Source organism: Vidua chalybeata, chromosome 1 (genome assembly GCF_026979565.1).
Source record: "Vidua chalybeata isolate OUT-0048 chromosome 1, bVidCha1 merged haplotype, whole genome shotgun sequence".
In the NCBI taxonomy this organism is placed as follows: domain Eukaryota; kingdom Metazoa; phylum Chordata; class Aves; order Passeriformes; family Viduidae; genus Vidua; species Vidua chalybeata.
The window spans coordinates 104,378,439-104,393,558 of record NC_071530.1 but is presented as its reverse complement, the minus strand read 5'-3'; the positions used below and the strand labels follow the sequence as shown (position 1 = coordinate 104,393,558).

The following is a 15,120-nucleotide window of genomic DNA, read 5'->3' as shown; positions in this document are numbered from 1 at the left end:
TCCTTCTGTCACTCACTATGGACCATCCAAGTTATTTAAACCCTTTACATTATTTACAGGAAATTTATTACTCTACTTGCCTACATATAAGTGTTCTATCCAGTATTTCACCCAGCCAGAAAATTTCTGTTTGTTTTAAAAAGAGTTGAATAGAATCCTATTGGAATTCTACTAGAAAGAAATTCATTTCTTCTCATCTGGGATATCAGTGTCTTGACTTCTGTGCATTTACATGCTATTAAGACTCTTTGTTTTCTTATGCTAACAGTTCTGTAAGGATGGACTAGAAACTGGTATTTCTTGTGTTTTCTGTATTTCTATTAGTAATAGATCCAGCACCTAGAAATACCAGTGGAATTCAGTGACCTTCCATCAATAATCCATCTGGCAAAAGACAATACAATATGATTGAACCCTCTTAGAGTTGAATATTTTAATAGTAATTAAAATATTTTATTTTCATTTCTTATGTTTTATAACTTCTGGTAACTTTAAAGTTGAACCTAGCTTGCGTAGCAACAAAATAAATTCTGACCTTTATTTTTATTGGTTTGTTTTTCAGCTTGAACTCTGCTTCTTTCATGGTATCTAAGCATTTGCAAATGAGTCATATTTTCTATATCCTCGGTACATAAACATGTGAATGAACACAGTAATGAACGTGAATGAGCACAGCAATGATTTAATGCACAGATTTTTGCCTTGCATTTTTTCCTTACTTACATGACCATTAAGCTACACTGTCTTATAAGAAACCAGTGGATTTGATGATAGTGAGTGAATGAAGGGATAGTCTTGGGCTGAGCCACTGAGGAAGAAGAGCAGTGGGTTTATCAGAAATCTGAGTGCTGTGGCAAAAGTTGTGGAGGAAAATTAGCATTTGGGGGGCAGCTGATACTTCATGGGCTAATGCTTTATCCACAGTAACTCATGAAGTCTTTAAGGGAATTAATGGAGAGGACTGGAAAGCAGTCATGTGAGTCTTGGTGATAAGAAATGGCCAGATGTGGTCCTGATCCACCTGATGAAAAAGGTTTGTATGAAAGAAACTTGGATCAAAAAAAAAATGACTTATGCCCCCTCTGCATCCACAGGAGATGGTTCTGTTTCTGGAGATCTTCCACTGTGGCCAAACTGGTCATGGGGAAAAGTAGATCCCACATAGCATGAAGAGGACTGTATATATAATTTCCTTGAAAAAGTAAGCAGCATCTGCCTCAAGCTGTGATGGCCTATAAATATTGATTAACACATCTGTGTAACTGATACCAACATTCCTTTACACTGTAGTAAATATGTCAGTTCTGGACAGGATTTGCTCTAATGAACTCTGCTTATAATGGACATTTTTTAGTAATTAAATTCACATTGACAGTACATGTATCATTATTCAGATATTTAGGAATTTCTGCAGTACAGTTATCTGGTACTGAAACATAAGTGCCCATTTACTATGCATTTAAATTTCAAGTTAGGAAATATTACAAATGTTACACAAAAAAACCCCTATTAATAAACTTCTGTGTTAAAATATTATGGTTAAGATACCACTCATGAAATCTCAGGTTGAACTTATTATCTTGTTGGTGACAGGATCACATTCTTCATTGAGGTTCAGTGGGGTTTACCCAAGGCTGCTTTTTCCAGTGGTTTCTTTCCCTGCCTATCCAAACTTTCTGTGGGTTGAGGAACTTTTTCTGCTACTCCTGACTTTCCAGCAGTCTTCTTTGCTGCTTGCTGGTTGCTTTTTGTATCCTTTTCTGTTTCCACAGGGGGTATTTCATTTGGATCAGGAGTCTCTTCTGTAGCAGTAATTTCTTCTATGTGTGGCTTAATAAAATCTGATTTAGGAGAAGTAATAACATTTTTTAGTAATCCTAAGTAACAATATTTACTGTGGTCAGCAACATTGGTTATGACCTTATAATGTTCTTTTCTGCTTTCCCTACCCAGATAAAGAGATTCAGTATCACACATAGCATTACTACGTCTTATGGGACCAAAAGCAAGCCCAAGTCTTTATGTCTCTAATTAAAATTATTTAGAGGTAGATACTGGAAAACATTTACAGGTACAGAAATAATTGTTTCCTGCTTAAGTCACCTAATTTGCAGGATTGTTTAGAAAAGTCTACCATACCAGTAAGGCAAGAGAGGAAGGAAATGCTGTAAAATATTTGTTCTTGCCTTAGGTGCAAAAAGGTGGGGGGGGAATAAAAGTATAAAATATTCTGTCAGAAATTATATAACATGTATACACCTTGTATACAAAGAAAAAATACTTAGGCAAAAATATGTAAAATAAATGTTCTGATATTGTCAGAATTTAAGACTGATTTGGAGTTAAAATGCTCTGTATGAGAGAGATGTAATTGTGAAGAATAAATCATTGTCCAAATAGCAATTCTATAGTTAGAGTCTAAAAGAACAGTGAAATAATATACTAGTAATACATGAGAATGCTGAATCACCAGAGAGCTTTTAATTTTCTACCCTTCTTCTAAATGGGACTCCAACTTTACCATTCGATATGGACAAAAAACTAGGAGAGAATAATTGATTAATCTCAAGTAGCGGCTAAACAATCAGGGTTTTCTAAAAGACTTAGGCATTTAGGGTCCCTGAATCAGGAAGGCCTTATTTTTGGTGAAATATCAAATATCTAGCTGCTTAAATGAATCTCACTTTGGAAAATAACACCATCTGTGTATGTATACATGCTTACAAAGTCTCTCCTCTGCATTCAGAAATGTAGAAGTATTTATTATTACTTAAAAAACTTCCATCAGCCAGGTTAGTCAAGGTGACAACTTGCAGTGGAAGTATAAAAGGTGGTTTGAAAATATTGATTTAAGTCTCTTTCACTTAGGCCTAACCTGGTAATTCATACTTTGGATCTGTTGTTGATTAAGAGCATATGTACTGTATGCTTGATTGATTGGGACCTATGAAATATTGATTGGCACAGACAATTAACTCTGTAACAATTTAACAATTTTTTCATTATAATAGAAGACTCTAACAGTGAAAGCTCTTACCTTTCTTTCCCCCCTCCTTCTGTTTGCTTGCTGTAATAGCTTTTTTCTTTTTAGATACAGTTTTATTGTTTTGATTGTGTCCTTGGACTGTGTCAGTCTGCCCTGACACAGGCATCACAATCACCTGAAGCAAAGCAAGAACAAAACGTGCACAAGCGAGACATGTGAATGCATCACAAATTCAACCTGAAATCACCATAACTGAATCCCTGGAAGCAACACCTTTCAAAGGAACTTATTACTCTAACTTTCAGGGACACATACATCTGCCAAAGCAAAGCAAAATAGAATCCAGCCTGTTACCTGGGAGGTGACCCACTTGTATTCCCTGGCTGTTCTGCCAAAAGGAGGGAGGCAGGAGGACAGATTTTTGGAAATAAAGTAGTAGAAATAAACTGTTGTCAAAATGCAATCATTATTAAAAATAATACTGATAAAAATAATAAACATCAGTTATTGCAAAGAGCTGCTCATATTCTTGTTTGCACTCTGGAGGATGGAAGAGCTGTGAGTCTGTTATTTGTACATTGTATGTCATGGGATAAAGATGGAGTGACCTGCATATCATCTTTGAATTGGCTTCATGTCCTACTAAGCAAAATTATAACATAATTTTGCATAGGTCCTTTAAACTCAGGAAGCTTGCTCTATCTCAAATTACAGATCTTGTCATGATTATATTTTGAAATTTTAAAATTAAGCCTTGTTTCGTTGTCTGTTTTACTCAGCAGCTGTGACTAGGTAATCTGAACTTTTTTTGGTAACAGATATTGATTCATTAAAGGATATAATTTCACACACATTAAAAATGCAATAATGTCATCAATTTTGATGCTTGAGTGTGAAATATTTTAGGAGATAAGGCTATGTGAACACATACACTGTTTATGTGAAACACCAAAACCACATTTTTTTTTGCATAATTTCACGTTAAAAATCCCTGTGATATGAAATCTGTTCTGGAAGAAAAAGAGATTTATACCAGATAAACTTAACATGTTCCTTGAAACTAGTGATACTATAAGTGCAGGTACGTGCACTAAAGTTAGGTATGTGCTAACATGTTTTTGTAGTTCATAAAACTGATGCAAATATGGATTATTTTTATAATATTAGGATAACAATTGTTAGCCCTTTATAGAAACTGATTTTAAACAAAAGAAATTGCTAAAATCAGCATTTTCGCCATTGGTAACTGTGTTGAATCTATTTTTACCTGAACCATTAAGAATTCCTTCATGCTTCCACTTTAACATTAGCTGAGAATAAAGCTCACATGGCAAGGGTTTAAATGCGTGTTAACTGTACAACACTTAGTAGTGGCATCCTCACAGAAATGCCAGTACTGCACCAAAGTGAGTGCCTGGGACTGCAGCACTATTTCTGCAGTCAGAGTGGCTAGAAAAGACAAGAGAGAGTACGTGAAAGGTGCACCCAGATCATGCTTAGACTGAAAATATACATGTTAGTTCTTTAGATGTTGATGTGAAGAATTGTGCTGCTGTGAGACTACTAATGAAAACATTTATTGGCATGGGACACTGCTCTCATAAGTCGCAATTGGGCTGGCTACGGCTTCTAATCCTATTCTATACATATAATATCACATGTATATATCATACATATGTCCAGCAGGTTCTGTTGCTTTTCCTCAGCTGGCATTGTAAAATAGCAGACATGGAGTTTTTAATCTATGTTAAGTGATCTGGACAAATGTGGTTTTTTTGCTAAAACATCTTTGTGTAACGCTGCTTTTTTTTTTGTGTGTGTTACAGTGAAAATTCTTTATGTAGCTTTAAAAGATCTTTATAAAATATGTTATTTCTGAATCTCCAGTGTCAAGTTTGGATAAAATTAACTGACTTTTCTATCTAACAAAATACTTACATATCACCCTTAAATCACAATTCATACCCAGGTGCATTGAAAAGCATAGGACTCCTCCTGTGACAGAATTTGCAAAAATACCTTGTTGACTTAAGGTGTGAAGCAGTGAAGGTCTGGACAGAGAGGTGTGAAGAGATGCCATTGTGGTTTTGTGGCAAACATCAAAGTGAAGATTAACAGGGATCTAAAAGGAAGCTGGAGGTAATTACAGTGGTGAAAGCATTAAGACAGTAAGATACTGTGCACAACTACATGAGCTGTGACTAATAAAACATGACACAGTGAAACAAGCTTGTGATGGAAGGAAAGAAGTGAATTCAGTTTATTTGTGAACATAGAGCAGAGTTCATACACTTTCACAGACACACACACACACACATGTTATTATCCTGGCCTCCTAAGCCTTATTTTCATTTATGTTACAGTACTGTTACCCTGTTTGGGCAGATTAAACAATATTTAGGGCTGTAAATGACACCCATATTAAGGCCTCACTAAACTAACACAGCAATACAAAGGGGCCTTAACACAGACAAAAACCAGCACTCATTTCTTCATGATCTAAGACATTCCATTTATGCTGCTTTACCAAAGCTGGAACAAATCCCAACTGCTGCTCAAATAGGCACCGGTCATTTTTGATCTTTCCATCAACCTCATTAATTGCTTCCACTGAAACAATTCTCGACCCTTTCCTTCCAGATGCTCCAGGAAGAGGGTGAAATGGTGGGCATGTGTTTACAGACAGTATGCACTTGGCCTTGCTTCAAATGCTACAGTTCGTTTCTGTGAAGTTATCATTAAGAAAACATTTAGGAAAGGCTGTTTTCTCTGGCATAAATAAGTGTATTAGAAGCAAATGTGAAGTGAATGGAAAAATCCAAGGCTGCCTGCTAAAGCAGAAAGCCATTTACACACATGGATCATATCAGCCTAACATCCAAAATCTCCTCTGTACTTCTGTCTTCTAGATTTAAATTCATGCTTTCATTTTTTCCTATTGCTTTTTCTCTTGCTCAGACTCTCTCTCCTCCTCAGGTATGTACACACTTACAGTGACGTCGCTGGTCTCTGTACCGTACTTGTTCTTCACCACAATGCTGTATTTCCCAGAGTCTTGTGTGGACACAGTAGAAATGGAAAAGCTAACATTTTTTCCAGATTCAAACTTCAGGATGCAATTGGCATCTGATACAAATGATTTTTCATTCTTCAGCCATGAGACCTCTGGGGTGGGATCTCCCCAGACAGTGCAAGAAAGATTAAGTGCCTACAGAAAAATACAAAGGAATTATAAGTCAGTAAATATTTGCTGCATTTTTTGATGCCTGACTTTCCAAATATTCCAACTTCCCATTTAGCTTCCTGCTTTTAGTAAAGGGATGCATACCATCATCAGTAATCAATAATTTATGTCACTCTTCTCTATCATGAAGGAAAAGAAGGAACTCAGTTAATTCAAGAATGCCATTAAAACCTTTCAATATTTTATGGACCTTCTTCTCTACGCTCATAATCATTAGTAGAGGTTTCTCCATGCATATTTTTAATATAGAATTAGATATTATCTGCATTTGTGTGTTAGACCTGAAATGAGATTTTAATGAACTGTCAGATGATTTTCTTCACATTAAGCTCAACACTCATACATATGTATATATACATATACATATATATATATATATATATATATATACATACATATATATATATCCCATAAGTAAAGAAAGTGTGGCTGCTTTTTTAGATAACTAAGAACAAAGTGGCCCTGGAATATTTTGTTTAATTTGGGATCCTTTTAAACTGTGCCCTGACAGCTCTTCTAACATACTTGTTTTATGCACTTCTGTAAAGTGCTTTTTAACTGAAATCAAGACAGGCTTTACTCATTCTTTAGTGTTCATGTAAGTATTTCACTTTGACATTAGTACTGTTCCTAAGGACTGAATTCAGTCCCATCAGCCTGTAGGAAGTATCTTCACTGTTAGAGAATCATCTTGTTGGAGAGGTCACTGGCAGCTTCTTGTACCTTCTGTAGGCTGGTGGGTCTCTTGGGTACACTTTGGACAGGCCTCCTTTTTTTCTTGACAGCAAATTCGTTTTTGGGAGATATTGATACATGTAAATGATGCCTTCCTCCAGTCACAGTGCTATGGCAATCTTCTCAAAAATATTTGCAAAAGTGAATATCACATAGAGACTCAAATGTGAAAAAAGTTCACATGACAATTCAGAGGTACATAGGCCTTTTTCTGGAGCTTTATTTAGGAAGGAATTTATATATATATATGCTATTTAAAGGAGAATCTAACTGGACTGGAAATTGAAGAACATCTACTGCAAGGAAAATGGTCTTCAGTGCTTCATTAAGAATGGACTAAGTGATAAAAAAGGAGTAGACAATATTTCATTTGACTGGAATCAAGTATCTCTTCCAACCTTCCCTCCAACTCACTGCTTCTTATCCAGTGGTGTGATAGTGAAAGATGGGACAGAAGAGAGATGCCTGGAAGGTTGTTGAAATGAATGGACAGAAAAATTGACACCTCTATAAAGGTGAGAGGTGTTGATATCTCTGAGAACAAAATAAAAATCCCCACGTGCCCAACCTGAGGACCAAAATGAGAGCAAAAGGAAAGGGGAAGTCTTTCCTCTATTAGCAACATGTAATTCTTGGTACTGAAGGAGGGCAGATTCCAAGTGAGAGGTGGTTACAGCATGGTGGAAATGGCCTCTATCTGATTTCCTGCAGCACCTACAGCTGGTGACCACGTGGGGCTGGTGGCTCCCTTTTCTCATAGCCCACTGGTGTGAATGTGGTTTCAATTGCCATATCAGTCCATCAATTTGAAAAACAAGTGGGAAATGAGGTTTTCTCTTTCCCCCTCTCCCTTATCACTCTGGATACAAACATGCCCTCAGCCTTAGCCAGGCAATGCATATGGGGCCCTTCAGGTGCTCAATATTTCATTATTGTCTTGTGATTCTCAGGCAAGCAAGAACTCAGTACCAAGTGGCTCCAGCTTCCACTCCACCACAGTGCTAATGAGCTGATGTCCATGTCCACACAGCTCTATTAGTGGCATCATTCAAAGCTGGGGTGTTTGAAGTGCTGTCATATTCCATAATTCAAAGAGATTCAAGCAGCAGCGATGAATCTTTTCTTCTTCTAAATGATTCCTTAAAATAGCTACATTTTCCTTAACCTTGCATCACTAGCTCCTGTTTGATATGAGTGATTCTCTTGACGTTCCCAACTCCTTCTATTTATTTTACAGCTACTAATGTGCAGAGATGTGTCTTATAATTCACTGTGTAGATGGTGAGATCCTGGTTTTCTGGAAGGTAATTCCATAGCCAAGGAGAAATGATTGTTCACTATAACTGCACCTATCTGTTTCAGATTTCTGTTCTTTGGCCAAGAGATTGTCTTTGCTCATGTATATATTTATTACTCACCAAAACCCTTGATCATAATACTGTGTTCAAACTGATATCATCATGGTAAAAAAAAGTGTGTCTTGTAGTCCTGGGCCCAGGGCATTGAGGCATGTCCACTTGAAGTAACCAGCAGCTGCAAGTCCAGACCCTCTGTGGCCTCACTACCTCTTCTGCTTTTTACTGCAGATTATCATGAGTAGGGTAGTAGAGGTGGCACAGAGAAATGTGTCATTGTATTTCAAGTATTGCCATTCTTCTTTCATATTAGAACAGAGTCACAGTTGTGGATGGTTTGGGGAGTGGATTGAAGCAGCTCAGTTAAGGAAATCTGCTCCCTTCTTCCAGCCTATCTGTGAGGATCTAAACCCCTGGCAGAAGGGTGGAATAGTGAGTTGGTGGGAAGAAGGATGTTACATGTTGCTTCTATGTCTGAAAGTGCCTGTCAGAATCCTAAGCCTCTTCACTCATTTACAGGCCCTCATTATAACAGCCACTTAGGTTAAGTTGGCTGGCTGGCCACAAAACTTATGCTAGCATTCTCTGTCAGGTCAGATTCCTCCCTAATGTGAACTGACACTTAGCCTTTTCCAATTATACCACACTGCTGAGGAGCATTTATGTCTATCACTGGAAGCCTCTTAGGCCATCTGGAATGCTATTTGATTAACACTCGGTTCATTCCTTCTCAGCCATACCCTTCAGCTCAATGTAAAAATCTAATAAATGGCATCACAGTCACAATGTTAAGTTTAAATTTGAGATATGCCTGTGCTTGGAAGTTCAGTCTCAGGATACCAATCTGTTCATATAAGTCTGTGGTTGTGGTGGCACTAGAATTCACAATCAAAGCTTGCCAGACCTCTGCTACCTCATTTGCTGTTTTACAAAATCCTCAATGATTGTGCAATTTGCATGAGTTACACAACAGAGAATTACATTCTTGTCTCTCCAACATATATGCAAACAACAGACAGATGAGCCAACACCACCCAAACCAGCTCAGTTTTCCCTGATCACTCTCTGTCTGACTCAAAACAATCCTCTACTGAATCAAGAAACATAAGGTCAAGGATATTTCTCTCGAGTTCTGAGAGTATTTCAGCCATGTATTCAAACGTTACGAATATCCTTGCTGTCAAGGACAACATGTGTCTGGGTAAGATTTTGTAACTCGTTTTTACGAACTCATTTTATAAACACTGCACATTTTGTGTCAGTGAACTCATACACAATTTCATATCAACTCTCTTTTGTCTGAAAGCTTAAAACTGATAAAAGTTTACACCCAAGTTTACACCCTGCCAAAGCATCATGAGAATCTCGCCTGCAAGCACTGGTTAGCTGAGAATCTGCTAATTCATTCTGTTCCTTTGGGTCTTCTATCTGTAGTTACAATGTTCACGTGTGCTTCTTGCTTTACAGCATTTCTCAAACTGCTAAATCTCCTAAAGAATTTTATTTTGTAATGTCAACATACTTGATTTTCCCAGAACTGCTGCAGTCTACTATCTTGTTGGCTATATCTCACGTTGTTAAGCGTTTCAGAATAAGATTTTAGATTCTTAACACTTCTGCTGTGCTTCTAATCAAATTCTTTTAACCCAGCTGACCTACTGACAGATAAAGCCAGAAATACCAGGGTGCTGCCTTACTGTAGTTGTCACATTACAGGTTTTCAGTGACATTCACATGCCCTATTTCACTGCTCCAACACACTGTGAAGAGGAACTGGATTGTGGCAGAGCAGCAGGAAGTGAAGAGCAGGCACTTCTTGGTCTCAGTACTATTAAGGAAAGCAATTTGTAGAAGCAGTGTGCTGGGAAAAAGTTGTGAGACTGAGAACTCAGTTTCTGGGTCATCTGTTCTGTGCTCAAGCATCAATGTTCCTCTGGGAGTGCCTTACCATAATCTTTCATCTAAACTCTCCTAATATGATCCAGTATAGCACCAGTGACTTATTTTGACTTCCATCTCCTTTACCCTGAGGAAATAGAGAATTTTTTCTCCTATTGGCTGGGTGAGAATTGAGTTATTGTTGCTTACTACTTTTACACCATTTAAGAGCCAGCCTCTACAGGTGTGACTACCATGCCACATTGCAAAGAAGTTAACTGCAGAAGGCATAGAATGGCTGGCTCCCATGAGAAAAAAGAGTTAAACTTTCCTGATGCTCTGTTACAAGGAAAAAAAAATCTAACTGTGAAACCTGTGCATGAATTTTTAAAGAGCTGGTTATATAAGGAGTTTTAGTCCCAACTCACATTGTCATCTCACTTTTATCTAATTCTTAAGAAAAGACACTGCCCTGAATACATAAACCCATCTGTGCAAGTCCATTGAATTATGTACAGAAGGCAGGGGATGAATAAATAATGTAGCAGATTTTAAAGATGGCATCTTAAAAAAAAAAAAAAAAAGATTACTGTTTTCCCATCATTGAAAGGCATTCAAGCTGTTGGGATGTTGTGTAAAGCTTTAGTTAATTTACTGTACCTTGCCCTCCTGGATGGTGACAACATCGGGCAAACCTCCAAGTACCCGTGCACGATCTGGAAATGAAGAAAATTAATTTTCTTTAGTGTCTCAAAATCAACTGTGTGCTGGATTCTGTTTCTCTTCTAGTTCTTTCCTTTTGTCTTATTTATGTACAACTTGTCTCTGATATCTGTGCTAGCAGAGAACTAGCCAGCATTTTTAGCACACCATTTGGACTTTAGAATATGTTGAATTCACAGCAAAAAATGTGTTAATAGTTGGTGTCAATCACTTACAGAGAGGAATTAAAGTACATGTGCAGTGTCCTGCAGACTTTGACATAAATTCAGTTTTAATTCTGAGTGCACAAAAAAGATTTACATTTTTGAGATCTAGTGCTCAAAATTTTTACTGCAGTAAACTAAAAACATTGGGTGTCCAAAGGAAAAATGAATGACACCTGGTAAAGTGCTGGAGATTGGCTTTTAATCTAGATACAAAGACTTCAGTCTCAGTGGCAACAATGAAGTTCCACCACTTGTGTGTATCCATGTGTAAATGAGACTGATACCTGATTGATCTAGTTTTAAACTCAAAAGTCCCATAGACATCTTAGACAAACACAAATAATCCAATCACATGCAGGCTTTAGTGCACTTATCCTGGAATATGGATTTTGTTCGTTACATGTCTGGGTGGAGCCTGGCAGAGGAAGGAAAAGACTGTACAGAATGTTCCCCTCTAGTTTGCTCCATAAAAGATGTGCTCTGGAGCACAGAGATAACAGCCTTAGGAGGTCAGGAAAGAGCCTATGTTGTGACAGTTAACATGACAGCGCCTTACGGACAGTCCAGGGTCAGAAATTAAAGGTCAGGGCAATCACTGACCCCTTTGTGCTGTCTTAACTGGGACTTGTGGGGGTTACTGTTTGTATCCAAGCCCTGCTCTATCTCTCTACACATTTTTCTCAAATAACTTTTCAAATGCCAGTTCTGCCCTCATTTTTTACACAGGTCTGAAAGTAATTTGAAATGAATTTAACAATTCATTTCTCCATGGCTTCTTCTGTAAGTAGGGAGGATAATGAGTTTAATAATTCAAAAGTCTAATAAATTACTCCTTAAATAGTTAATACATACTTCTGTTCTAGTTGCTCTGCTGGAATTGACATACAGGCAAAAGTCTGAGGAGATTCTAAGCAATTCAAAAGCTACTGTTGCCTTCTTACCAGTTTCTGTAAGTAATGCAGAGCCATTTGACATTTTAGAGCATTCAAAACTAGCCAAATTATTTTCTCGATCTTTGAGAACAAAGAGACTTTTGTGCAGAGAACATGCATGAGAGATCCCAGCAATAAAGTTTATTTTTAGAGAAGGCTAACTGATACTGAGAACAGGAGCTTAGATGAGAAAAATCAACCTAACCCATAAGAATAATATGATTAGCTGCAAAGTGCACCAATGTTAAATCAACCAAGGGTCACTTACTTCTCCTTCGTGTGAGGACAAATTTGTTTTAGGATGAGCACATGCATATAAACATGCCTACATGCCCTCCTCTCTTTCCCAACACACAACCTTCCTGGAGAGGAAGAAAAGCTTCATAAACAGTTTCTTGTAACCATTGTCAAAGAAGGCCTACTTACTTTTCTCTGCAATCGCAGCTTGCCTGGAGTTGAAAGAAACAAAGGGAAAGCCCAATTTCAGTTAAGGTTTACTTAGAGTCATTGAAAAATAGATTATCTTTTTAACTGCTTTTAATCCATTAAGGAAAATCTCTCTCATTGCTTGGCAATACAGCTTTTTTTTTGCTACCTGACTGTTATATAAGAATTGCACCAAAGAAGTCACATGCAGAACTCCTACGGGCTTCTGTCTGACTAGGACTGTTTCATAAGATAACTTTATCTCCAGCACAAAACAAACAAATACTGTTATTATTTTATGGCTGCCATTACTGTATTTAGATGGCATAATACTTACTTTAGTCTCTGGAACTCAGCAAATGCTTCATCAAAGGCTTTGCAAAGAGGAAAAAAAGTAGGTTTAGAGATAAATCATCACTCAAGTTTAAATTTAAAATTAATAAATACATTTAAAATGTAGATGTAATACATTTAAAGTATAAAATTTAAAATGCATGCATGTGTACTGTACAAACACTAAAATGCTGAATGGTTTGACTGATAAAGGCCATCTGGTATATGGCAGCTGTTATATATACATATGAATGCATAAACACACTTTTTTCTTCCAGAAGTCAGGCTTTAAGACAGAGGGCAAGAAAGTAGTAGGCTGAAGTAATTTCACAAAAAAGTGTAAGAAATGCACAATGCATCACCTAAATGAGGGATTATGACAGTGACCTTCCAAACTTTTTATATTATACATCCCTATATAAAATTATTTAAGCATTTGCTCCCTATATGTCTATTTATTTATAGGTTATGTAGATGTATACAAGTGAAGTTCTTGTATATTCTTCCTGCTGCCCCAGTGAAGCACACTGGGTCATCTTGCACACACCCACTTCAGAGACCACCAGTTTATGGAACACAAGAGATATGATTTTCCAAGGATTTTTCACATCTACTTGAAGCATCACACTGATGGCTATGAGCCAAGCGAACAACAAATTGTTGTCTCCTTTGTAAATTCAGGCTAAGCTGCCATCATGGGGGAGGTCAACCTCTCCTGCTTTGAAAGGGAAGAAGAAATATCTTTTCCTAGAAAGTGGAGATAGAGTACCAAAGGAGCAGCATGGAGATGATTACAATGTTATCGCCCTTACACAGAGCTTGCAAACAAAAAGTGAAGCTTTAGGGATGGGAAGAGCTGGGAATGGAAAGAGCAGTTTGGAAGGAGTTAATCTGTTGTCTAGGATCTGAGAAGTCTCTCAGAGTAAAAGCTTCCAGCACTTAATCCAAATTGTTCCCCTAGTCCTTCCTCATGCTGATGAGAAGTCTTGGCATCTCTGAAGAATAAGGAGTTTTATTATACCCATCAAAGAAATATGGTAGGAAAGTATGAGAACAAACTCATCCCTCGCTTCCTCCTTCAAATATTCTTTGCAAGAAAGACGCACAGAAGGCATTCAGTGCTACAACTCACATTCAAAACTGCCAATCAATGCCAGCAACACAAGGGGTTTTGTAAAATAGCTCAGAAACTGGGCTGGCATCTCAGTAGGCAGACTGTAAGTGGGTATTTGGAATAGGAAAAAGCAGTTTGGATTTTATTACTTGAGGGCACAGGTTGGGGAAAACAAATGGCATGGTTTGGGGACAACAAATCACAGAATCACAGGGTAAGCTGAGTTGGAAGGAACCCACAAGGATCATCAAGTCCAACTCCCGATCCCGCACAGTGCCATCCCCAAGAGTTACATTGTGTGCCAGACAGTATTGTCCAAAAATGTTTCTTAACTCTGTCAGGCTTGTTGACACAGTCCCTACAAAGAATGCCAGACCAGTGGGTGCACACACAGACCCCAAAGGGTGACAGGTCCGTGGCAAGATCCTGCTGTGGATGCTCCCATGCTGCCACAGCACACTGCCCACACAGGGATGATAGCAGAGGGAATGGCCTACCTTGTCCAGAAAGATCCACTGTCTTTTTGTGCGTTGTGCTGCCATCAAAGAGTTCCATTATGTATCTGCCTTTGTCCTGTGGAGTCGGCTCATTGATCTGCAACCAGATCTGCTCCCCAGTGACACCGGTCCTCATCCGGTCTGTGAACTTAATCTGGGTATCGCTGAAAAGTACAAAACAATGTTACCTTTTGGTTTTACTGGAGAATAAAAAGGGTTTGCTCATGTTGAGTCACTGAGAACATCTGGATTTAATAAATGATTTCCAAGATGCTATGATATGCCACCATATTCTGAAAGCTTTGAAGTCAAACCCTTGCTGCAGTTGTGAGCCAGCTGGGCAGAATCGTTGTGACAGCCTTTCTCTGTTCAAGGTCCAGCTATCCTCAGAGCATGCAGAAAAATAATGCATCTCAGTCTGTGACCTGAGCCATAGAAAAGTTGTACAAGTTGAAAAGCCAGATCTCTGAAGGGTAGCCCAGGCATCCACAAATGTTACTGTTCTCTTTTTAGCATAGGTTTATTTCTGCTTGGGCAAAAGTATAAAAGTATACAGGGCTGTATCTACAAAAAAAAAAAAAAAAAAAAACAACAACAACAACAAAAAAATTAAAAAAAAAAAAACAAACAAACAAACAAAAAAAAACCAACCCACTTTTGCCAAAATGGTGTTTGCCCAGTTGGCATGATT

General features: G+C 37.8%; 1 protein-coding gene across 1 annotated transcript in view; it reads right to left on the bottom strand.

Annotated features, from left to right (window-relative positions):
• Positions 1 to 5,233: 5,233 nt before the first annotated feature.
• MYOM1 (myomesin 1) overlaps positions 5,234 to 15,120 on the bottom strand; it is a 65,243-nt gene continuing 55,356 nt past the window's right edge. The window contains exons 32-36 of the mRNA XM_053966239.1: positions 14,430 to 14,593; positions 12,823 to 12,859; positions 12,486 to 12,508; positions 10,859 to 10,914; positions 5,234 to 6,194 (exon numbers count right to left, since the gene is read on the bottom strand). Coding sequence (XP_053822214.1) covers positions 5,922 to 6,194; positions 10,859 to 10,914; positions 12,486 to 12,508; positions 12,823 to 12,859; positions 14,430 to 14,593 — 553 coding nt within the window. The 3' untranslated portion in view covers positions 5,234 to 5,921. The remainder of the gene's footprint in view (positions 6,195 to 10,858; positions 10,915 to 12,485; positions 12,509 to 12,822; positions 12,860 to 14,429; positions 14,594 to 15,120) is intronic.